Raw genomic sequence first — 23,882 nt, forward strand, 5'->3', positions numbered from 1 at the left:
ATATATAAAATTAATATTTTTATACATTTTATGGTCATGTATTATTTCATCGTGGGAAAATGCAAGAAGTTATAGGTAAAAGAGTGACATTTCTTATTTCAATAATTTAGCTTTTAAAAGTCTGGTCTGTACTTAATCTGGTGACTGTGAAAGTTGATAGGGTTAGTGGCAAGTCAGTGGAGAATGGCCCATCATGGAATTATTAAAGCAGACAAGCACATTATCACTACAACAAAAGAACTTTACTGCAGTACCTTCCTCTCGCCACAGTATGTTTGCAACTGCAGCATCAGAATATTGGGAAAGCCAGAAAATAATCAGGAAAAGAAAAAAAAAACAACAAAACAATGTCAAAACTTTCATTGTAGCAAGTAACTGAATAAATACTCATGTTTACATGAACTGCATAATTGGTGAAAATTTTGTAACATTCATTTGAATAAAATACCAGGAAAAAACAGAGAGTTATAAACACATTTGCTCCTTCTAGAGACAATTCAGAAATTCTGACATGGGAAAAATCCTTCCTGAAATGAAGGCAGCTGTGCAAAGACCAATGACCTACTAAAGAGAAGCTTTTACCTTCAAATGCAGCTGGAGTTAGAGCACAGCCTGATTTTCTGTGCAGGTTCAATAAGGAAACACAACATGGAAATATAGAATCATTAAAGTTGGAAAAAACCTCTAAGATCATGGAGTGCAACCATTAACTCAGCACTGTCAGATCCACCAGCATCTTTCAGAAGAAGCCTGAGACTGGCAGCTACATTAGCTGCACCTTGGCTGCATTGTTTCGTGGAACTTCATGCAACTGCATTCTTTCAGGATTCACATAAGCTTTGCAAATACACCTGCATTTGAATTTCTATTCCAGATACATCCAATTATTTCTCAACATACTGTAATTTCCCTCGCTCAAGTATTCAAATGAAAACGACCAATATTAACAAGAGTACATAAATCTAGTTAATCTCCCTGAAAGCCCATATTTATGGGTAACTTTGTTTTCAATTTTTTCTCTATATTAGCAGCCAGAAAAGCAGCAAAAATCCAATTTGCATCTAGACTTTTAGTATCACCATAAACCCAAGTAATCTCCCAGGCAGTTAAGATGGCAGAACTAGAAAAGATCAAGCCTCTGGGAGCTTTTCTACTGGGACAACTGATCATCTCCTTCAGCAATTCTGTTTTGGGGTCAGTGTGGTCAAGATAACTGCTGCACTCCTATGGGAGACGTGGGAAGAGTAGCTGGGAGAGTATTTGTATAATTTCATGCTGAGGAAAACCTATTTTGCCAGTCAGTGATGTAAAAGCAGGTAAAATAAATAATATAAGCACAACATTTTTCAGACATCTAAATACTCAAGAATTTTGGCTCGTAACTGGCTTCAAAAGAATCTTGTACAGAAATCAATGAAGTTTATAGAATTGGACAAAATATTACATTTTGGATTCCCTGATACCTGAAACTATTGCCAGTTTGTTACTCCAATAAAGCTGTTACACATCACACACTCAGTATACTTCTGGCACATGAATCACCATGTTCCTGAACAAGATTTTACCTTTTCTGCATGATTCCTATCCCAAAAAGTGTCCAATCCTCTGATCAGAGTGCATTCAGAACTGTCATTACCTTATGTAAGATCCAACTTACTGCATGCAACAGCCTGAACTATTGAATTACATATATACCATTACATTCAAAAACTATTTAAAGAAACAAATAGATGGGAAATGGAGCTTACGGGTCTTTCTGGCTGAATCTTCGATGAAAAGGGAAGATATGTCCTCGTCCACTCCCACCTCATTTTTAGCAATGCAGGTGTAGGCACCAGTGTCTTCATACCGAACGCTACTGATATGAAGTTCACTCCCATTTGCTGTAAGAGAGACACTCATAAACAGTGCTCCTCACTGCTGCTAATTGCTTTCCCTGCCTTAATTGTCTGCCATTGCCACAGCTGTCCAGTGATGGCTCAACAGGGTGGTTCTGCCCCACTGTGCCTCCCCCTGTTTAACTAGAGGTTTTTGGGGATTCCCATGGGAGCTGATGTCTTGCTCCTTTCCATCAGCACATACATGCTCCACATCAGAAAAGAACAAAGAACATTCCCAAGTTAAACTATAAATTACATTTCATATATTTCTTCTTTTTGTTAGAAAAATGCTTTGGTTTTAGTGAAGAAATATTAATTCTAATTTTGCAAACTGTTTTTCATCAGATCACCAAAAACTTCAGTTTAAAGGGGTCTCTCTATAGTTTCTCCCACCGTTTTGCTTTCTGCAGTTTTGCATGTTTGTTGGGAACATGTTGGGATATTGTATGAGTTATGCAGTGATATCAGTGCTACCAACACAGGCTGAAGGATACAATCCACCAAAGCCAAACTGAGGCACGTGTTGAGGATGGGTTAATACTTTTACAAAGAAAATTGCAAATAAATATTTTTGCCTTTTGCTATCCCTGTTGTACCCTTATTCAAACAGGCACCTAGAGGAGTTAAAAATCCAATTCCTTCAGCAGAGCCAAGAGGGAGATTGAATCTCAGCTGACTTGCATCCAGTGTGGGCTTAGACATGAACAAATAATTTAATGAATTTCTCTTAAAAAAATTTAATGCGTTTCTTTTCTGCTGTGCCATACACAAGAAGGAAGGCAGTGAAGAAACAGACAGGCTGTCTTCGAACTGAATGCAATTACCACTTACATCAATCAATAGTGCATTTCCCAGGAAATTTACAGGAGAAAGAGATAAAAAGAAAGAACAGGGGTTTCATAATACGATTTCCAACAACTGCGGCTTAGCAAAGTACAAGAACTTGTGGCTTAAAGCGCAAGCTAATCCTCCTTAATCGCTGGCGGCAATACTTTAATTAACCGAACGCCGTCCTCACCGAGCAGCGCCAGCTGTTTGGAGAGCGGCGGCGGGAGGTCGATGCCGTTCTTGAGCCAGGAGAGGCGCGGGCTGGGGATGCCCTCGGCGTGGCACTGCAGGCTGGCGGCCGCGCCCGGCTCCTGCGCCTGCGACTCGGGGAACACGCGGATCACCGGCGGCACTGCGGGCAAAGACCGGCTCAGCACCGCCGCACAGGGACTGCGCTGCGGCCCGACTGGGCCACGGGAGGGAAAATAATGACCGGACAAGAGCGGCGATGTGAGAGAGGATGTGGGTGCTCCATTCCTGGAAGTGTCCGAGGTCAGGCTGGATGGGGCTTGGAGCAACCTGGGATAGTGGAAGGTGTTCCTGGCCATGGCAGGGGGTTGGAATGAGGTGGTGTCTAAGATCCCTTCCATCCCAAATCAGTCTGTGATCCTATGATTCTGGAACAGGAAAGAGTAAACGAATCTATGCCAGGGAGCAACCTTGCAACCCAATTCTGTATTGAGTCTGATCTTGCTTTCATTGAGTGCCTCACTAAATAGTTCGATTAAAACCTAACATGTATACTCACGTATTTAACGATTCAGATCTTCACTGAATCTACGAGGGAATTTGAGTTCTTGCCTATGAGAAATAACTTAATATTCAGTATTTAATTGAATACCCATCAGGAAGTAGCCTGTGTATTCACTACCTCTTATTCTGAACAAATAAAGTGTTTATCAATTACTTCTTTTCATTGATAGATTTTCAAAACATGACTTACCTTGTTTCACAAAGGCACTCCTGAACTATGTAATATACTCCATTGGCAGGACTACTAATTATATTACAATTCCAGAAATGTTCATTGATTTTCAATCACCTTTCCTTCACTGCTCAAACCAGCAAGGCTTAATACCACCCATTAACTATTTCTTAACAATTTACTCACACACCTAAAAAACTTTTTGCAATATTGCAACATCAGTGAAAGATGCCAGTGAGACTCTTTCACCTTGAGGGAAAAAATAAATGGAAATGTGAGGATGTCTCATACCATGTCTGATAGCATTTGTGTTTCACAATCAAGAAGTCAACTTTCCTATCAGATTAGGAGATTTTGTGATTAATGTAACTGCTGAAAGCTGTACAGTTTTGTAATAACATGGCCATGTGGATGTGATATGTGGGGGACCCAACTTTGTCCCCAGGGAAAATGAATAACTGCTACTGGTGCTGGTGAAAGACAGGAAAATATGTGGGATGTGTTTGGCATTTTTTAAAAGAAAACCTGAATGATTTAACAATAAACTTCTGGAAATCACTCGCTTAAGTTATCTAATTCAGGGTTCTGTTTCTATATAGTACATCATTAGGCACCATGATTATCAAAAGTTAATTGTCTTAACAATTGCTTTAGAATAAAATGAAATCTGGGTTTGCAGCTTGCCATGTGTCTACATATCCATATGAGTATAGTTTAAATAAATAAATTCACTAGCATATACTTCTCACCTTTCTATATCTATTTTTATGGACCTTATCAGAGAGAGATGTATTTCACTTCTGTCTTCTGCACCAGCTGCCAGGAGTTAACCAGGCCACAGTTGTCAGCTTGGAAGGAAACCAGCCACTAGAGAAAGCCCTCAAGTCTACTTGGGTTTTATAGCTTTAAAAGCAAGAGATTGTTGAAGTGTAATCTGAGAGAAAATGCTTACAGCCTACTGCAGAGGAAAAGAAAAAAAAGGGACTTCTAGCAAAGGAATGGCTTTGAACTCCACCTCTGCACTGGACCTGTGGGTAAGGTCCCCTGTCTTCTATTTCCTTTACCTGAGAAGAAAGGGTGTTGTAAGATGCAGGACAGTGAAGGAAAAACCATTCAAGAACTTTTTAATCAGTGGGTTATCCAAAAGACAGGGTTTGTTTTATTGAGTTTTCAGTTTCTAAATAAAAGCATTTTTCTAGCATTTTATCCTCTCTTCCCCTCATTACTGTCAGGTTTGTAGCTCCTCCTGACTTCAGGAGGTGCCAGATCAGGGGGAAGGCAAGCAGAGGAAGGGACCTGCTGCCAGAGATGCTGGTGGCTGTTGAGCCATCCCTGCTTTATTTAAGAATCAGTGTCCCAGCAATTCAGCAGAGTAAGACTGAGAGTCAGGAGCTCCTCATTTCATTAGTACCTTAGAAAATTAACATAAATTTCTCTGAGTCAGTGTCTCCAGGGATGATAGGATAAAGGTAATTTTTGTTGACTTTGACAGAATTTTATGAAGGTCCTGCACTCAATGCTTGTCCTACCTATGATCTGCTTGCTGCTAATAACATTTACTGAATGAAATGATTTAGTAAGTGAGGTCCACTGAAGGCCCACATGATTTATTTAGAATCACAGCTGCAAGACAGTGTGCCTCCTACAAATGCAGAGGAAAAAGATTTACAATATTCAAGAAGGTTTGATTCTCAAATCCTGGTTAAATCAACTGACTTGGCTGAGATCTCACATGGCCAAAGGCACCAGAGAAATTTTACTCTAAGCTAAGTGTCTTCTCACTAGCCAGCTCTCAGAAACAGAGCCCATCCCAGTTATCACCTATTTAATGCTCTCTAAACCATTGTGGGCTGTTATGTGCTTAATATCGGGTTTTTTTTAGGCATTCCTGTTCATCTGGGCACCTGTGTCAGTGCTTCCCAGGATGGCCACAGCCATCAGCCTCCCAGAATCAGGGTACCCCTTCACCAAACAGAATGTACTTTCATCTCTCACATTTTTGCTTCACACCTTGATAGTCTTCACATGAATAATCCACCTATTTTACCTGCAGGGCTTGAAACACAATAGATTTATACTGCCAAAGGTAGCTCACAGGTCCTAGACAGTGAGTCAATGCTCTGCATGAAAATTAACTTAAAATTATAGCAAAGTGTCTTTTCAAGAGTGATTAATAAGGAAACTCTTAGTTTTTACCTACAAAGAATATGTGTTTCACCTCCATTATCAGCTCTAATTTTCCTTCTCCTACTATTTTTAAACTTTTTTTTTCTCCCTTGTCTTACATAATTCACTGCACCAGTAAATTATTGCATGCAAATGCCTTGTGATAATAGCAAACTGCAGAATATATTTTTATTGTCCTTCCTACAAATTAACTCATTCCAGGTAAGCACATTAAACTTGCAAAGATTTCAGTTCCAGACTTTGGGATATATGGATTACCCTTTGCTTTTTCCCTTGGTGAATATATATCATTGCTAACCATTACTGTGTCTGCAGCCAAGGGCAATATAAAAATGCCATTATCTTGAGCAAAGTAGGAAAAAAAAAGCCATTGAAACAAGCACGAGATTGGGTAGATTGCCTACTACTGCATACTGAGCAGCACCTCACTTGTGAGCAGAGCAATTCCTTATTATGAAACAGCTCAGGGATAAAGCACACAATGAACACAGATGGTGGCACCAAGGCCAAAAGAGATCCACTGCTGCTGTAGGGGCTCTGTACTCCAGGGTATAGCAATAATTAACAGATTAATCATTTACTTGAGAGGTTTTACTCTTTTCATTTATGATTTGAATGGAATTTGCAGCATTTTATGTTTTCTCCTGAAAAGCCACATTAATGAAACATCCGTGTTCATAACATCAGGCTTACTGGAAAATTTGGACCATTATGATTGGACTGAGGATCAAATGGCTTTTTAAAAACTATTTTCAAGGAATAGAATATTCTGATTTATGCTGATGCTTTCCTGAGTGCAAGGACCAAGGAAAATGATGCCATACACTCGGCAGTCTCTTGATTTGCTAACTATCAATTTTCATAGTTGATTACTATTTTATGAGATTCTTTATCCTCAGGACCTCTTTTTTCCTCTTGAAAGTGCAAAATTGCTTCCTCCCTACAGCTAGTGTATACTGTACACATTTCCCACCTTACGTGGGAGAGAATATAATTTTCCTGCTGTTCTTGGCTCCTTCTGATCAAAGACAGCAGAACGAAAGATGAACTTTTAATTCTTAAACTGTTTAAACATTACCTTTCAGCAATTTATTTTCCTCCAAAGACTTTAAGGGCAAGCTGTGTAAGTACACTGACTTAAATTTTACTAGTAACTGTGAATCCTAAGATTGATGAGCTCAACCAAACCTCCCACATCAAACAGGCTGCATTTCACATGTGTGTTGTGTTTCCAGCCCAGAGAGATGTGAGTCAGCAGTTTGGGGTATTCACCTGGTGATCTTCACATTTTCTGCCTAAGAGGATTCTCATCTGTGCTTGTCAAAATAAGCATCTGGATCTACCCATGTTATTTGGGCTACCCTGAACCACCTGATACAAAGGGAAACACTGCACAGCATTCAGCACTTGAGCAATAATAGAGCTCCAAATCTCAGAAACACTTAATGTTGTCATAATCATGCTGTAAACTTTCTATTTAAGCTTATATTTTCTTATTTTCTATATTTTCTAATCAATGTAAGAATCTAGTGTTATATTCTAAAAAGAGACAAAGAAAAAAATAAGTTAAAGATCATCTAATATGTTGGATAAAAGCAGAGGAAGAGAGCACACATAACTAGAATCAGATTCTTTTGTGAGTTCACTGATGTATCTTAATGGGAATAGTAAGACAGGGCCCAGGTGGTACAGAAAAGGACCCAAGGATGCTGGAAGAGATACTGCAGCCTTGAAAAAACTGAATTAACTGAAGAACAGTCTAAAAATTAGAACCTGCCTGTACAGACACAGTGGGCTTTGGAAGGGTTGGGATAAACCCTTTTACTTCCACTTTGTTCCTCTTTCTCTGTTCTCTCTCAACTCCCAACTCTCTCCCAGACAAACTTGGGAGATGTGAAAAGAAAAATTCTGATAATTTTCTTAAAATAAAAAGCCCCCTTGTTTTTGATGTTGAAAGTAGATCAGTTCCTCCCTAGGGGAGACAGGCGAGCAGATCCACCCCAGTTCTGTTGGTTTGGTTCTGTCACATTCTCTTACCATTTTAGTCCAACACTGGACAGCAATAAAAACTCTTCCATGCTGAAGATGGACTTTTCAGTTTGATACAGACAGACAGAAACAAGCCCCAGCACTGAAAAGAGCTCATCAGCTGCACTTGGATTCTCAGCAATTCAGTTTGGCTCAGTTTCTTCCCTCTACTCCTGTCAAGAAAAATTCCTCAATTTGTCCTTTAAGTTACTAAAACCCGAGGTTTCCCTGTGAAGGGCTCTGCCTTGGGAACCCTCCAATGCATTTGAAAGGTTGTCACCCCTGCATCAGCTGCTGGAGGAAACTGTGACACAGGCAGAAAAGGAGGGAATGTGCTGATGTGGGCAGCCATATCAAGAACTGCAAAAACTCAGCTTTGCAAAGCCTAATGGCTCACATGGGAATATCAGATGCTGTGAGACAAAGATTTCTAGACCCTGAAACATTTTCTAGCAGGTCTGAGTTGATACCAGAATGAAAGGCATTTTATTCTTGCATTTAGTGACTATACAGGACATTAAAAAGCCCACATAGACAGTGGTTTTTGTATAACAGCATTTTTCTTTTGGTAAGAAAGCCCCCACACAGCTATGGTATGAAACTTGCACTTAAAAAGAAAATGTGATCTTTCAATAACAAGTTAAATCTAAGTGGCAAGCATGATATGGAACAAATCACCCTCCCCACACTCCATCCAGGTTTTCTCTCATTCTGGTTTAAGTTTCAAAGCCTTTGGGTCCTCTATTCTCAGTGCTGATAAAGTCTACATTGTTGTCTGCCAACTAAACTTCATTCAGGCCTCATAATACATCACATAATAGACATGGGATTAAGTTGTTAGCTGGCTTTTCTTTCAACTGCCATTCATCAAATAAACAGCACTTGGAGGAATGAAACCTATTTTCTCAGCTGCAGCATATATGACTTAGTTATCCACATTGCTGAGATTTACAGTTCACTTTCTCAGAAGATGACAAATTATTATGTAGAGACATTAAGTCAGCTTTCATTCAGATTAACCAGATACTTTGTGCTCTCCTCCAGGTACTCGTGTGGTTGGGGAGCACTTATACACATCCAGCAGAACTGAGCTGCAGTCAAAACAAAGTCCACAACAAAGTCCTCATGTCCTCAACAGCTCTTCTTAAAAGGCATAAGTATCCCTCTTTTCTGTTTCTCCTCTTGCTACTGACCTCTGTGTAACTACCTGCTCTTTCTAGCTGAAAGCTCTCCTTTGTGCAGGTCAACACACACCTAGAGAAAGGACTAAATATTAGTTTTCCTTATAATATATACCCAGTAATAAAGTTAATGAATTTTCCTAAAAAAAAAACCAAACCAAAACCAAAAAACTTTTATACCAGAGTACATCCCATAGTGTACATCCCATTTCATACCAGAATGTACCCATAGTCAGTAATGGGTGACCCTGTCCCCTGTTTTGGAGACACTGCTGGGCACCATCACCACATGTAAAAATGGGTCTAAAGTTGAAAAATGCTGCTATGGAGGTGGATGCTCTATGGGCTGGTCCCTTGATTAAATGCTGGCTTAATCTAATGTAATTTTAAAGTAAATCTGACTGAGTGAGTTTGAGGTCAGGAGGCAGTGAGTGTCTGAATGTAAGCTCCACCAGGAACAAATGCAGCTCAGGGGACAGAGGTGAATGAGAATGCTGGAACATGGACTGTGTGATTCTCTTACCTGTAACATGGTTTGCCCTCATTTTGCAATCCAGTGAGCCAGTGTAAATAGCCCTCAGCAAACCAAGCTCAGTACAACCAGGTGATAACCTGAATATATAGCTGGGAGTTAGCTGGTTTTGGAAACACTGCTGCATTTATTTAAATATCCTGGGCTATTTCATGCAACAGGAATGATTCTCTGGAAGAAGAAATTATTGAGGCAACACTTCTGTTGACAAAAGTAGTAATTACTTTAAGGGATGCTTGGAAACACTGCTCTTAACTCAATGGAAATGTCACTGACAGCTTGTTTTACAGTGAAGACAGCTCCTGAAGCCCAGGTAATTATACACATACCCCCTTTGATCCTTTGATTATTGCCTGCTTGTGTGAGTGAGCAAACCCCAAGCTGCCTTTGCTGTCATGCACAGATAATTTGGGCTGTGGCTTTACACATTTCTGTGTGAATGAGGTTAACACACAACTTTTCTTAGGGAACGTTCTCGTGGAATGTCATATATGCAATTTACTAACCATTCACCTGCAGGATGTGGGTCTGATACAGCTCTTCATAGCCGTAGGCATGACAGGTGTAATTGCCCATGTGAACAGTTGTTACCTTGGTGATGTAGAGGGAATCATCTTCTCCAAAATCCTGAATGGAACAAAAGACAGGAAAGGTGCCTTATTATTTAGTAACAATATTTTAAACACTACATGAATGGAGACTCCCTGTTCAGAGGGTTTGATAGCAATGCAGCCTGGGGACATGGCTTGCATTTTGAACAATAGGCTGTAAAGTTCATAAATCAACATGCAGGGAGAAAATGAGCAGCGATTTAGGAGTGAGGTACAGTGACTCATCTGAGAATATGAACTTCTGTGCTTGTTGCTAACAAGGTGCTCTTTGCACATAAAAGGATGGCCATTTCCAGCTGTTTAATTTATGGGGGAACTGAATATCTACCTGTTAACCTCAGATGCATAAAAATGCTGACATTTGGGTGGGTTAAGGTTTCCTTTATCTGTGCTGATTCTTAGAAAATGCACTGCAGCCTTGAGACTTGATGAAAAGGAACTGAAGCTCTTGTCACTTATCTCAGACAATATCCTAGGCAGGAGACAAGGAAGAAGACAAAAACCCTTTTCTCAAACATACCTTTTTAGGTCTGTAACTGCTTAACAAGTATCTTTCTTCATCCCCTTCCTAGATCTAGATTGTTTCAATTTTTGATTACAAATGGGAAGGATTGATTTAGTAGACATATTTTTGGCACTTGAATATGTTGTAGAAACACCCTGCATAGGAATTTATTTCAATTCATAATTTATTTGTTAATTTCAATATTTATTTGTCGAATTATAGCTAAGAGCACCACAGCACTGATGGCTTCTTTTGTTACTCCACCAACCTTCAGATTTTCTGCAGCTTCAGAGTGTTTGTGTTTCTATGCAAACCGAGTATTATACATTTAAAAACAGTTCAGGAGCTGACAGAATGATTTTTCTGTAATCATCCCCACATGTGGATTGTGCTAGATTGAACTGTTTGAGTAATTACACTGCATTATTAAGGGAAATTTCAACTTTGAGTCAGGTTGGCACAAACCCAGTACAACTGGGTGAATGTTGGAGAGTGGTTCCACTTATGAAAACACAAGGACTTGTTTTCAAAGCAGCAGTGTGTGGCTGCAAGCCAGCCCAGGGTGTGCAGGGGAAGCCCTTGCAGGAGCTCCTGCCTTTGCCACCCTGGTGCCTGGCACATGCAGCAGTGTGTGGAGAGGAGGGACAGCTCATTGCCTCCTCTGCCACAGCAGAACCCACCAGGGGGACAGATTAAACAGGAGCATCACTCTGATCTGCTGGCTGAGTCAAGAGCTTGGATGCTTTGTGCTGGAGGAAGGGAATCCAGACACAGAAGTTCTGATGCTGCTCCTTCCCTGCCTCACCCACGGCAGCTCCTGCTACAAGGAGCCATCCACATCCACCTGCTGCTGCCACACCTGCCAAGCACTCAGAGGTTACGAGTTGTTTGATCAGGATGGGCTGATTTCTAAACCCAAACCTTTCAGGGCTCCTTACATCTCACATTTCCTGCCTCTGCAGGGTGCATGTGCTTTGCAGTTTGAACCTTCCTTTCCAGACACCACTTGGAATAGTTTTTGAAGGAAGCTGTGACTTTCAGCAGACGTGCAATGCCAGCTGGCACCCTTCAAAAGAACAAAACAGCCCATCCCTTGCAGTATGGATTGATCTGACACTACTTCTGTTTGCTCATGAATCTTCTGCAAAATCTTCTGTTTGGCACTAAGAAGCATCTTCAGGCCTCACCTCTCAGTGGCAGGTCAGCACTGGCAGAGGGGAGAGAATTTTGAGAGCTTGCCTAGTTTTTAGACATGCTTTAAAGCAGATTGAAAGCAAGCACTGAGAAATAAGGAGTTTACTGGCAGGACTCAACCCTTGCCAAAGCACAGACCTTCAGCTGAGAGGGCACAGATATATCCACAATCATAACCTGGTTCTGCTGACTGTGCTGCTCCAATGGGCAGATGTATGAATAACTGTACAGAATCACAGTAAATCCAGAGATGATCTGAAATCTGTTATCTATAATTAAAATAATCTCACATATTATTGTCACCTTGGTGTCAGGCATCTATGCTATGGAATAAGCTGGTTGTCTGTCCAATACACTATTACAAGTATCTACTAAAAAATCCCCATTTCAAGCATTCACCTGTTTTTTGGTCAGTTAGATCTTTCCTGATGGAAAGCAAAGATGCATGAGCAACTGCTAGTAGAAAAGACACCAACCCTGGTCGGATGATATTTGCATGAGATACAGAGAATGTTCGCACTGAAGGAGACTAAATAACAGGTTTTTTAAGTTAAAAGAAACTAAAATTGAGTTCAGATCAATAAAAGCAGGATGGCTACTTTAATGGAATGATTTATAAGGAGTTGTGGAAAAACAGGGCAATGTAATCTCTATTTTAGTATGTTATTTCCCTTAAAGTATCACAGAAAAATATTCTGAACGCTTGGTTTGTACTCTGCAATTGTCTTTTTAAGGATGATCTGTTTTTTCCCAATGCATACAAAGGTACTAAAATAAGCAAAAACCCTTGCACAACCAAAAAGGTGAAGCACTACTGTATTATTAACTTCCTTTCCAAATGTATTTTTCTTGACAAGAGGGGCTTGTATTGGTAAAAGCACAGTTTGTGACTTTAAAAATCTATTTTTCAGACTTCTGGTGCTTAAAGGAAGTTGTCAAAGATGATTTAGGTTAGCACCATATCAGCATGTCAGGCATAGAAGGGAATTATTAACCCCGTGGTAGAACTTGCACACACAATAACTCCATACATAACTACAACATTATTAAAAGTGTTTAGGTGTGGGAAGGAAAAAGTGATTGTGGCATTAAATGTTTAATACTGAACCTTTTGTTGCTACAAAAAGTAGACTGAATTCTCTAACAAATTAATGACTTTCTGTGTGTTTATTGCAGCTCATGGTTTCTCCTAGTGCTTCCCTGTGGATATAGTTAGTACATTAGGATTTCACATTGCATTTTAAATCTATGGATGCATTCTTATGCACAAGCACTTTCTTTGTGTATTTCATGAGTGTATCTGGAAGTGCTGTAAAAACTCAAGCCCTGGAGCATTAAGAAATGATGATTTTTTGATTCCTTAATAGCCTCTAACTTCTGTGTTGCAGTTGGAAGCTGTGAGGTGTGTTTGGGATGCTCCATATGCCCCTCCATGCTGCACTGCCCCTGCTCAGCTGCTCCCAGGCCACTGCCCTGCACTAACAGGGTGAGAGCACTGACAGCTGCTGAGCTGCTGCTCTGCTTTGCTGGATGGGGTGGGCTCAGGGAATGGGAATAATTCACAATGGGGAAAGGCAGAGGAAATATTTCCACATATTTGACTTAGTTCAGATGGCTTTTGCTCATTAAGCCAATTCTCCAAGTCACCACAAGCCTGAAAGCAGTCAGAGCAAAACAAAAACATCTACAACACTGATGAAACATAATTCTTCTCTCCCAAAATCTATCCCAACTTTAAGACTGAGTATTTCAGGGCTGTCTGGGAGGCTCAGCAGGTGCTACACATCCCAGGGAGCTGCTACTGCCCTACTCGATCCCAGTAATGCCCTACAGTGAATTGAAAAGACATTTAAATGTATCATCTCATGAAGAAGAGCAGGCAGTGAGTAAAAAGGCAAAAAAGTAAGTTCTGAGACATGGTTTTCCTCATTTCCATGGAAGGTGAATTATCATGGAACCATGGAAAGGTTTTGGTTGAAAGGGACCTGTAAGCTCATATGGTCCAAGCCCCTGCCACAGGCAGGGCACCTTTCACCAGACCAGGCTGCTCCAAGCCCTGTCCAACCTGGCCTTGGACACTTCCTGGGATGGGCTGGCTCTGGAATGGATGTGGGCACTCACAGATGGGGTATCTCACCATTTCCTTGTGAAGAGGAAGAAAGAGAAGTGATGAAACTAGAGGGAGTCACATCTAACCCCATAGAATCATAAGCAGCCAGACAGGGCAGGGTGTTTGTCACCTCTACCTTATGAATTTCATTGTAAAAGTAATTCTTCTAAAAAAAAAAATACAGAAAAATTATGCTTGTAATTTCTCATAATTGATAAGTTCAACTAGAGGCAGCTGATAAATTGACTTTTCTAGCAGTTTGTATCATCTTTTTTCTCCCTTTTTCTAATAAAAAGTTCTCTGTCCTTCATGAGCTTCTTTCACATCTTGCATTTATCATTAAACCAAAGGATTGATTAAATTATTTCAGAATATGTTTTAACTTTTTAAGATTTAAAAAATGCACCACCCTGCATTTTACACTGATAACAGCTTGGTAATCTATAAAATATTTTTTAAAAAGCAGATCCTAGAAAATGGATATATACATTCTTTTTTTTGTATAGTATTTACTTTCCTCTCCATCACTACTGATTTACCCAAGGCATTGAACCCTCCAAAGAGAAGATTTTTCATTTATTTATTTATCCCATTGCCATTCTAATGCATTCCCTGGTCATGCACTCTGCTGTGCTTCGGAGACACTGAGCTCAGAGATGTGTAAAACATTGCATATTACTTGGAAATCTTGTTCACCTTCTATCCCAAGTGAATTCCAATTTGTGGGTGACTGTAACACCCACAAATCTCCTGCTCTGACACCCAGGAAAGAGCTGGCAGAGGGGAGCCACATTAACCCTGGATGCTGAGCTATCTGTGATGCCACGAGGTGCAGGGCACTGCCACACACCTTTTGCCTCTTTCAGATGCATTTTCATGCAGCTTGGGGTTGTTTCAACATATAAAATCCTTTACATTTTTGTCAAAGTTTCTTTGTTTTCAGGAAGTTTGAAGAGGAATGAGCATAGATGCTTTGTTTATTTTTTTTTTATGTTGACTTTCAGTTGCTTGAGAAAAAAACCCCAAACTTGACTTCAGACCATAAATAGGAAGAAGAAACAGAAAAGTCAATCCCACTGGCATGAAGCCTGAGATTCCCCACATGGGGAAATGCACACTGGCACCATTCACCCCACACATGGCACTATGGGTTACACACTCCCCTGCTCAAGCCACTTAAACCCACACAGTGATTTTAAACCATCCAAGTGAGATATTAAATGCTTCTAATAAATACTGGGTGGGGGAGGGAGAGCTAAACACAGTCAATGATGGTTTAAAAGTGTTCATAGCAGAAATAACGGCAGAAGGAATGAAATTCCCTGTATGGTTCTTATCTTAGGAGATTTGCTTCCCAAATACTATTATTACTCTTAGTGCTACTAATAGTTCACTTCATTTTTAACTCCTTTCCCTTCCCAAGCCAGGGAAGCTGATACATTCCCCGTGGGGTTTCAGTGCCTACTGACAAAACCAGTCCTGGCAAAGGGATTTGCTGATGTCACCAGTTTTCCACTAGAATCCCAGAATAGTTTGGGTTGGAAGGGACCTTAAAGCTCATCTTCAAGGTATCCCATGGGCAGGGACACCTTCCACTAAATCAGGTTGCTCCAAACCCTGTCCAACCTGGCCTTGAACATTTCCAGATGAAGAAAAACACCATCCTGATCTCACAATCACCAGCAAAACAACTAGTATTGACAAGCTCACACTAGAAAAGCTTGCCTGATTCTCAGTGTCCTACAAATCTCTCTTTGACAATGTTTACAGGATTTTAAAACAAAATGTACCCAAGCATTTAATGAGATTATTATTATGCAAAATCTACAACAATGGCTATCACTTTGGAAATGATTTCTCCTCACTAATGAAATCTCTCTGATCTTTTTTACAATAGATTAATGAGTGACTCATATAAAAATAATAAAAAACTTAATTAATCATGGGTCCTTAAATCACTTTCTTTGATGCTTTTAATAATTCATTTCTAGAGACAAGCTGAGAACTTATGCTTCATTAATATTATTTGTTCTTGGTTTTACACATCACTTTAGTCATTTACATGGAGAGAAATTCAGCCTTAAGCAAATGCCAGAATACTATTGCAAACACAGCCTGATGGGGCATTAATTTATCTTTTCTTGTTTTTCTGCTCAAAGAATGTAACAGAACAGAAGACTCCTGGTGAGTCAAAAAAAAATTTTGTCATGAAAATATGGAAACAAACTTTTTAGATAGTTGTGTAATAATATTATAACTAAAAAATGGGTGAGTTTTACATCCTGAGAAACTAAGAGATAACATGACAAAGAAAATAAATAGGTACATTTCTCTAAAAAGCAAGTGGATACGATATGTGTAATCTTCATTATGACAAAATGTGAGACTATATATTCAGAATATACTGGTCAGTAGTAATTTTGCACTTAACCTCTATTTTAGAGCCTGTAAATGCCTGAAAAAACTATAAGCAATTTCATAAACTTTCATTTGAAAGAGAAAATCTTGTAACTTGCTGCCATCACTGCATTACTACAGTATCTAGGGTTTGATCATTTTAATGGCCCTAATTCTATTAGCAGGGAATTAATGGGGTTATTCACACATGAGCTTTTTTATTATTTAACAGTGAATCTACATTAAAAACATCAACATGTACACTGTCTTCATACAGACTGCTTTAATGAGAAAACCAATCCCAGTGACTTGCACTTTAAAGGTTGGCTGCTTGCTTTGGGTTTTAAATATTATGTATGGAAAAGGGACATTGTGATGGATAGACATGAAATGTGTGCCAAGACAGGTAGGCACAGCTCCTGGATGGGTCATGAGATGTACATGATGTCCCAGGTGGATGGGGAGTAGGAGCTGGAGCTCTGGGCTTGTCCCAGGGTGAAAAGTTTTTTGAGAGCCAGGCCCTGCCATCAACAGGAATTAAGAACTCTGTGTTTACACATTGATTATGTAAAGCCTATTTTTGAACTAATGATCCAACGCCAGCGTGAGTTAAAGTGTGCAGATTAAAATGAAATGGGTAATGAAAGACACTAATGAGCTTAGGCTACAGCTACCTGCATTACACTTGGTAATTCACCAAATTCTTATCTACCCCTAACCACACTCATTCCCTTATGATAATTCTCTCTTTCACCATGATTCTGAAGGAACAACTTGTATATATAAATTTGATCCATTTACACATTTCTCTGGAGATAATATCAAGTCATGTGAAACAATACCCTATAAATATTATATGCATTTGACTCCATGAGGAGTTTATTTTATTTTCAAATTGAGGAATGTTTTCATAATCACATACTTGAGAAAACATATTGCTTGTTTCTAGGAGGCAAAAGTATATTATTTTGAATGATGACACATTTTAACCACTTCACTTTTGTAGTCAGAAATCAATTTATAGCTATAACAATTTTATCAGTTTCAGCTACATTGTAGTTATTTTCCGCATGAGAAAAGTTAATATAACTTTATAAAAGTGGAACTGCAAAGGGATTTCTAATGAATAAATAATATGGATGGGTAATTTATGGAGGAATAATATTTTTATGCTAAAAGCAATCTTAAATGTTTGCAAGAGAAACCATTTAATTACATGTATCATTAGGATGGCTCCTTTGCAGTAGCTATGTGACAACTCATTTACAGAGCTCCCACAGACAGGACATGACAAATTATTACTAGTAGCTTAGGACAGCTTCTGATTAAGAGAGCAATGAAAAATTACAAATACTTTGTTGCCAATCAAGATATCACATAAAAGTGATTTAACTAATGCAGTTAAACAACTAGACTTTATAGAAATCTTCAATCTTTCAGTTCTGTGAAAATTTAGTATTATTTAGGTTTTTGTTGATTGTCTTTGTCCCTCTCAGAGTAACCTTGGAACACAGGTCACCTTCTCAGATCATATTTGTCATGAATCTGGAGAGAATAAAGCAACAAAGAACATTTCAGCAGTGCCTTTCCTCTGCTGCTCTCACACCTAGCTGGCAGCATTCTATTTTTTTCATACCCGAGCTTCTAATTTCATCTGATTTCTTGAATTAGCATTTAGAAGAGAAAGAGTTTAATTGAAATATAATACCAGGATTTTTCCAAGTGTGTGACTATCCTGTAGATCTGTATGTGATTAGCAATGTGCCAAGAGCAGGGAGGATTTTCTTGAAGTTAAAAAGGTACAATTAATCTCCTGTTGCACTTCCAATTAGCCAAATTGCCAACCTTATTGTGAAAAAGCAGAAATGCAATTGAGTTTCTGCTTGAGGCGTACTAAAGGAAAACTGAAGTAATTTAATTAACTGCCTTCAAGTATATTAAGAAGCACACTGCCTTTACTTTCTGCTGTCAATGCCTTTAAATGGATTATTGTTTAATGTGAGTTTTGTAGCCATGTAAGGCTGAAGCTTTGAACTGTCTGCTGCCACCCCCTGACCTGAGCTTTTAGATGTCTAAGAAAAGACCAGGATGAAGAGAGGGTGGAACACCTCTGCTGTAAGGAAAGGCTGAGAGAATTGGGATTCTTCAGCTTGGAAAACAGGATTGAGAGTGATCTAATTATGTCCTTTCAGTACCTGAAGGGAATCCACAAGAAAGTTTGAGAGAGGCCTTTAAATAAGAGCATGTAGTGACAGGACAATGGGGAATGGATTAAAAGAGAGTAGGATTAGATTAGATATTAAGAAAAAAATCCTCCCTGTGAGGGTGGTAAGGCACTGACACGTTTCCCATAAAAGCTGTAGATGCCCCATTCCTGGAAGTGCCCAAGGACAGGCTGGATAAAGCTTTTTGCAGCCTGGTCTAGAGGAAGGTGTCCCTGCCCACAGCAGGGGGATTGGAGCTTTAGATGAGCTTTAAATATGAGCTTCAAAGTCCCTTCCAACCCAAACTATTCTGTGGTTCCATGATAAACAAAAGGCTGCATTTAGCAGCTGAAGGACTGTCCCTGCTGCCACCAAGTGCTGCAGACATGCAGGTGCCAATCCTCAGCAGCCAGAGAACAGACATGCCTGAGCTCAAGCATTCTACATATCCCCCACCATGGAAGAGGGAAAATAAAAAATGGCAATCCCCAAATTGTGCCTCCTCAAGCAATCAGACCAGAATACAGATGGCAGTGTATATAAAAAATTTACACAGTGTAATTAAAGATGAAAAAGTTGTGAAGGTGTTCATTAGACTAGAAAAATTGATGTTCACTAGTAGCAGGTGTTACATGACAAGGTGATAGAGGTCATAAACTGGTATGTGACATTAAAATTGAGGCATAAATCTTGTTTTTTCTCCTTGTAACAATCTCAGAGTGCTCTTCTGATATAGTTTCTCAGTGATATACTAATTGACACAGATCAAAAAGTGATGTTTCTTTCCTGCTGTATTACACTCCATGGGAGTGTTGAATCATTCAGGAACCAGTCAGCTCATGTGCAGGGACATAATTATGCCTCTTAACATAGAATCACCAATGAGAAACAGAATTGCTTATAAGCAAACCAGAAATCCACTTGGGCCAATGCTAAATTATGTGAGGAACTGGCATTTCAGTCTGAAAACATATTCAATATTCTGTTTAAAATAGCAGGAGTTGCAGATGAATGCTCAGATCCAAGTGCCATCAGTTCTTCAATAATGTGCTTCTACTCAGATTCTTGGACTGTGATTTTGTATCCAGTTCACACAAGAACTTTAAATCTTTAAGATTAATGTCATGATAACCAAAATTTCATAAATGCAAGCTAAATACCTGGAATTTTCATTATTTTTGGCCAACAAATCCTAAGACTGCTCTTGAGCCTTCAGAGCCTCTGTTGCCTTTCCATGCCAAGCTCAAAGCAGTGACAAGAAATACAAAAGATTTTGAAAGGATAATACTTGATGTGATGAAAAGAAGATGTTTAGGTGGTTTCAGTTATTAGTTTGTACACACAGAAATTACCTATACACGGTGTACATGATTTCCCTGCTAAGGAGGAGTCAACAAATCAGGTACTGAGATGCTGTGTGTATTTCTGTCACATGTGCTGTAATTTTCACATTTTACTGCAGAAGAATAAACCAAAGATTTTTCCCATTTCAGCAATCATGGATACACAACAAATTAGGGAGCTTTAGTATTGACTGTAACAACTTTGAACTGAGTGGTTATCAAATTAGCAAGAACTGAACAAAAATATAAATCAACTCTTACTGTAGTGTAATTAAAATAAAACCTGATTTAGCATGTACTTTAATGCAAAGAGAAATGAAATACAGACCATATTTTTTGTACACTACTTTCCACTCTCTCTGCAATTAAATGTTATTAAATAAATGAGTAAGTTTATACCATCATTCAGGTATTGTCTTTACTACCAACTATGACTCACAGATCAGACCAGCACTGTGAATTAAAACAAATTCATCTTCCTTCCTGCAAGGACATCACCTACTGAATACCCTGCAGAATAATCCCATTTTTAAACTGCTTGTCAGAAATAACAGCCAAGGAATGAGAGAGGAGAACTGACTCAAAGGCAAGTGAAACAGGAGAATCAGAGATAAAAATTGATGATTTGGTTTAAAGACAGGAGAGACTGATAGCCAACCGCAAATGTTTTGCTTCATGTTCTTGATGAACCTGTTTTGTTGTACTGGGTAAAACACCCCTGAGGAGTGAATGGTCTGTAGAGCTGTTTTCTGGACCACAGGTTGCAGCAATAGAAGAAGTGTAATTTCATATAACACATTCCCAGGACTCCTGCTCTCCCTGCATATCAGCTTCACTTTTATTTCTGAGACATACTCACACGCAAACTAAATATTGCACCAGCTTCCACTTTCCATAGCAATAAGAGAAAAGTTGCACCCTGTAACTACCATCTGCTCAACGAGGGCACGCTGGTGGCCCTGCTGAGAAGGACAGGAGGGCAGGGACGTACGCTGATGTCCTCCAGGTCGAGCAGGTTGAGGACGACGCCGTTGCGCTTCCAGACGATGGGAGGGCGCGGCGCCCCGCGGATGCTGCAGCTCAGCACTGCACTGAGGCCCACGGTGATGGTGGTCACAGTGACCCTCTGCTCCTCTGGCAGGCTCAGCTGAACCACCTCTGAAAAAGGCAAAACAACAGGGTGACATCAAATACCACACAGGGAGGCTGCTCCTCTTCTCCCCTCTCTGACGTCCTTTCTCGTTCTGGGAGTAACTTGGGAGGATTTTGGCAAGGGGATGGGGTACCTGTGTTATACAAAAAAGCCTATTAACAATAAATCCAAGCAAGAGTCAAACTGCATCTGTCTCAATCAAACTCCCTGCCCCCCTTTCCTGATACATCTTTGCTGTGGCATGAGGGCACTAAGATGGTCAGCACGCCAGGCTGGCTGCAGTAGTTTAGACAAAGAAGTCAGCAACAGGAGGACAAGCAAAGGCTCTCTGGCTTGAAATCATCTGGGCTTGTTTCTCTAGAACACTCCTCTCAAAGTCCTTTGAAAAGGTACAAGAATGAGTCATGTTTGTTCCTTGAAGAAGAATAGTTAAGGTCTGACTGCTACCACTGAAATACAGATAAACCTAGTTTCAAATTGCCCAAACACTGGAATTCACCAAGCATGAAAACTTGTTGACCAAAACCAGCCACATGTGGCACCTGAGACACAGATGTCCTAAAAAATAAAAGCTTTCTAATATTTTATTTAAATAAAACTCCCAGTTATTCTTGCCACACAAGAAACTCCTGTGGCAGCAGACCTTACTGCAAACCTCACCAGCAGCTCTCTGAAGCCACACTGTCACACTGCTTCTTTCTGGCCAATGACACCAGATGTGGCTGCATCTTTTGCCATGTGTGGTCACACAGAAAGGTCAGACCTGATGCCAGAACTACCTTGGGTGCAGATTGCCATTATGGGGCATTTTGGGAGCAGTGAGACAGTGACTGGGCAGTCAGGCCAGATTGTCCTGTAGCCACAGCTCTGTAATTTACATGATGGCTTTTGCTTCTTCTCATTCATTCCCAAACTGCAATTAGTAAACTCTATTGCATGTAAATGATGAAACTGGTCTTTCAGGGAAATGGCCCATTGAGAGGAACAGGGAATGTTCACAGCTGGTGTTACTTTGCTTCAGCCAACTCCAAAACCTGGGCAATGAAACATCCTCTCCCAACACCAAGGCTCCTCCTTCCTCATCTCCACTGGCAACAACAGCAGTAAAACAGAGATGAAAGACACTGATACTGCCTCACTCAAGGCCATGTACTTTAGTAAAAAGCCACTTCAAGCAGTGCTGGCACTGTAAAATGACATGAAGGGTCAGGTTACTCCCTCCCATCAAGTGGTAAAGTTACTCTTCATCCTGTCACTTAGCTCACAATTCTGTCATTACATCCCACATAACATCTGAATGTCACTTGCATGGAATAAAAATTAAAAAAAAAAACCCAGCAATGACATTTGCAAGCACAATTTTCCACCTTTTCACATATTTTCTAATTGAAAATTGCTTTAACATCTCTTGAGTAGCAAACCTCTTAAATCTGTCACTAAAATATTCAGCCTATTTCAACAGCCTTGGACAGCCTGGACAGACTCAGTGCTCTGGTGTAGCAACTGACTGTGAGGAATTAATGCAATACTTGCTGGTGGAAACAGCAAGCAAGGTGCCCCTTCTCTTTTGCTTCTACCAGGTGAGAAGCTAATGTGTCAAAAAGAGTATTCAGCACTGTGGATCTGAGGCTGCAGGGTCCATACAGCATCAGTGTGTCTGCCAGCAGTGTGTATCTATCCCACTTAAAATTCCCTGTGCTATTTCAAGAATACAAACTGTTTTAAATAAAAGGTAACTGTAGTTTTTATAGATGATTGATCAAAATTATGAATATTTGACTAATGTGATGCCACTCTTTGTGCTATGGTGGCTCCCAGAGGCTTTTTTTACATGAGAAGACTGACACAGTCTGACTGTCAAAAATCAAAAGGGGAGATGAAGGAATATTGGGAAGGAGAACATTACCCATTTAAGATCACTGAGCAGTTTAGAAACTAAGTTGGGAAGACATAACACATGTCATAATAAATAAATCACATTGCCTTCAGGTATCTGATGGAAGAAATCAGAGGTGTGGCAACTCAGGGGCAGTGGGAATAGAGATATCTGAGGAAATCATTGAATGGTTTGGGTTAGAAGGGACATTAATGACCATCTTTGCAACCCGTGCCATGAGCAGGGTCATCTTTCACTAGACCAGGCTGCTCCAAGCCCCATCCAAGCTGGCCTTGAACACTTCCAGGGATGGGGAGTACCTCCCATCATCCTCATCAAGCTGCCTGAAGCATGTAAACAGCACATAGGGGCTAATAATGTAGTTATTTTTCACATAATGAAGAGCTTCTTTTAATGAATAAAATATTTGGAGTGCACTTGACAGGATAAAGAACTGATAATTACAATGATTTGTAGCATGCAGTAGGGCTAATGAGGACATCTTGAGAAGAAATGAAATAGAGGGCCATTCATTTACAAGAGAACTGTTTTTTCATCTTACTTCTGTTTTCCTTAATTCACTCTGCTTTTTTTTCATGGTGCCTTGAGCTCCCTGGCTCATGCTGGGCTTCCATAAACTTCTTTAGCAATGCTTTTTCAGTGCTCTCTTGCAGTGGAATTTAAGGCTTTCTGCCCATCTTACAAACAAGTGCTAAAGAGGCTTTAGCTTTTCCCTTTTAGAGGGACAGTAATGAAAAATACACTGACTTTCAATTAAGAAGACACCTCACACTGCTGCCATTCTTGGATGAACCATACAAGGCCAAGAGATGAGTTTTTTATGTTAAAATATGTAATTAGCACAGACCACTTTAACAATACACACTCCTTTTTAGAGTATTTTTATGGAGTATATTTGTCAGCATCT

General features: G+C 39.8%; 2 protein-coding genes across 3 annotated transcripts in view; one reads left to right on the forward strand and one right to left on the reverse strand.

Moving 5' to 3' along the window:
* FNIP1 (folliculin interacting protein 1) overlaps positions 1–23,882 on the forward strand; it is a 419,816-nt gene that overhangs the window by 275,314 nt on the left and 120,620 nt on the right. The gene's annotated exons all lie outside the window — the stretch shown is intronic.
* FSTL4 (follistatin like 4) overlaps positions 1–23,882 on the reverse strand; it is a 196,522-nt gene that overhangs the window by 18,384 nt on the left and 154,256 nt on the right. Inside the window, exons 7-11 of the mRNA XM_079319633.1 lie at positions 20,917–21,083; positions 10,068–10,188; positions 2,899–3,060; positions 1,749–1,883; positions 255–281 (exon numbers count right to left, since the gene is read on the reverse strand). Coding sequence (XP_079175759.1) covers positions 255–281; positions 1,749–1,883; positions 2,899–3,060; positions 10,068–10,188; positions 20,917–21,083 — 612 coding nt within the window. The remainder of the gene's footprint in view (positions 1–254; positions 282–1,748; positions 1,884–2,898; positions 3,061–10,067; positions 10,189–20,916; positions 21,084–23,882) is intronic.

Source organism: Erithacus rubecula (genome assembly GCF_903797595.1).
Source record: "Erithacus rubecula genome assembly, chromosome: 16".
Lineage (NCBI taxonomy): Eukaryota > Metazoa > Chordata > Aves > Passeriformes > Muscicapidae > Erithacus > Erithacus rubecula.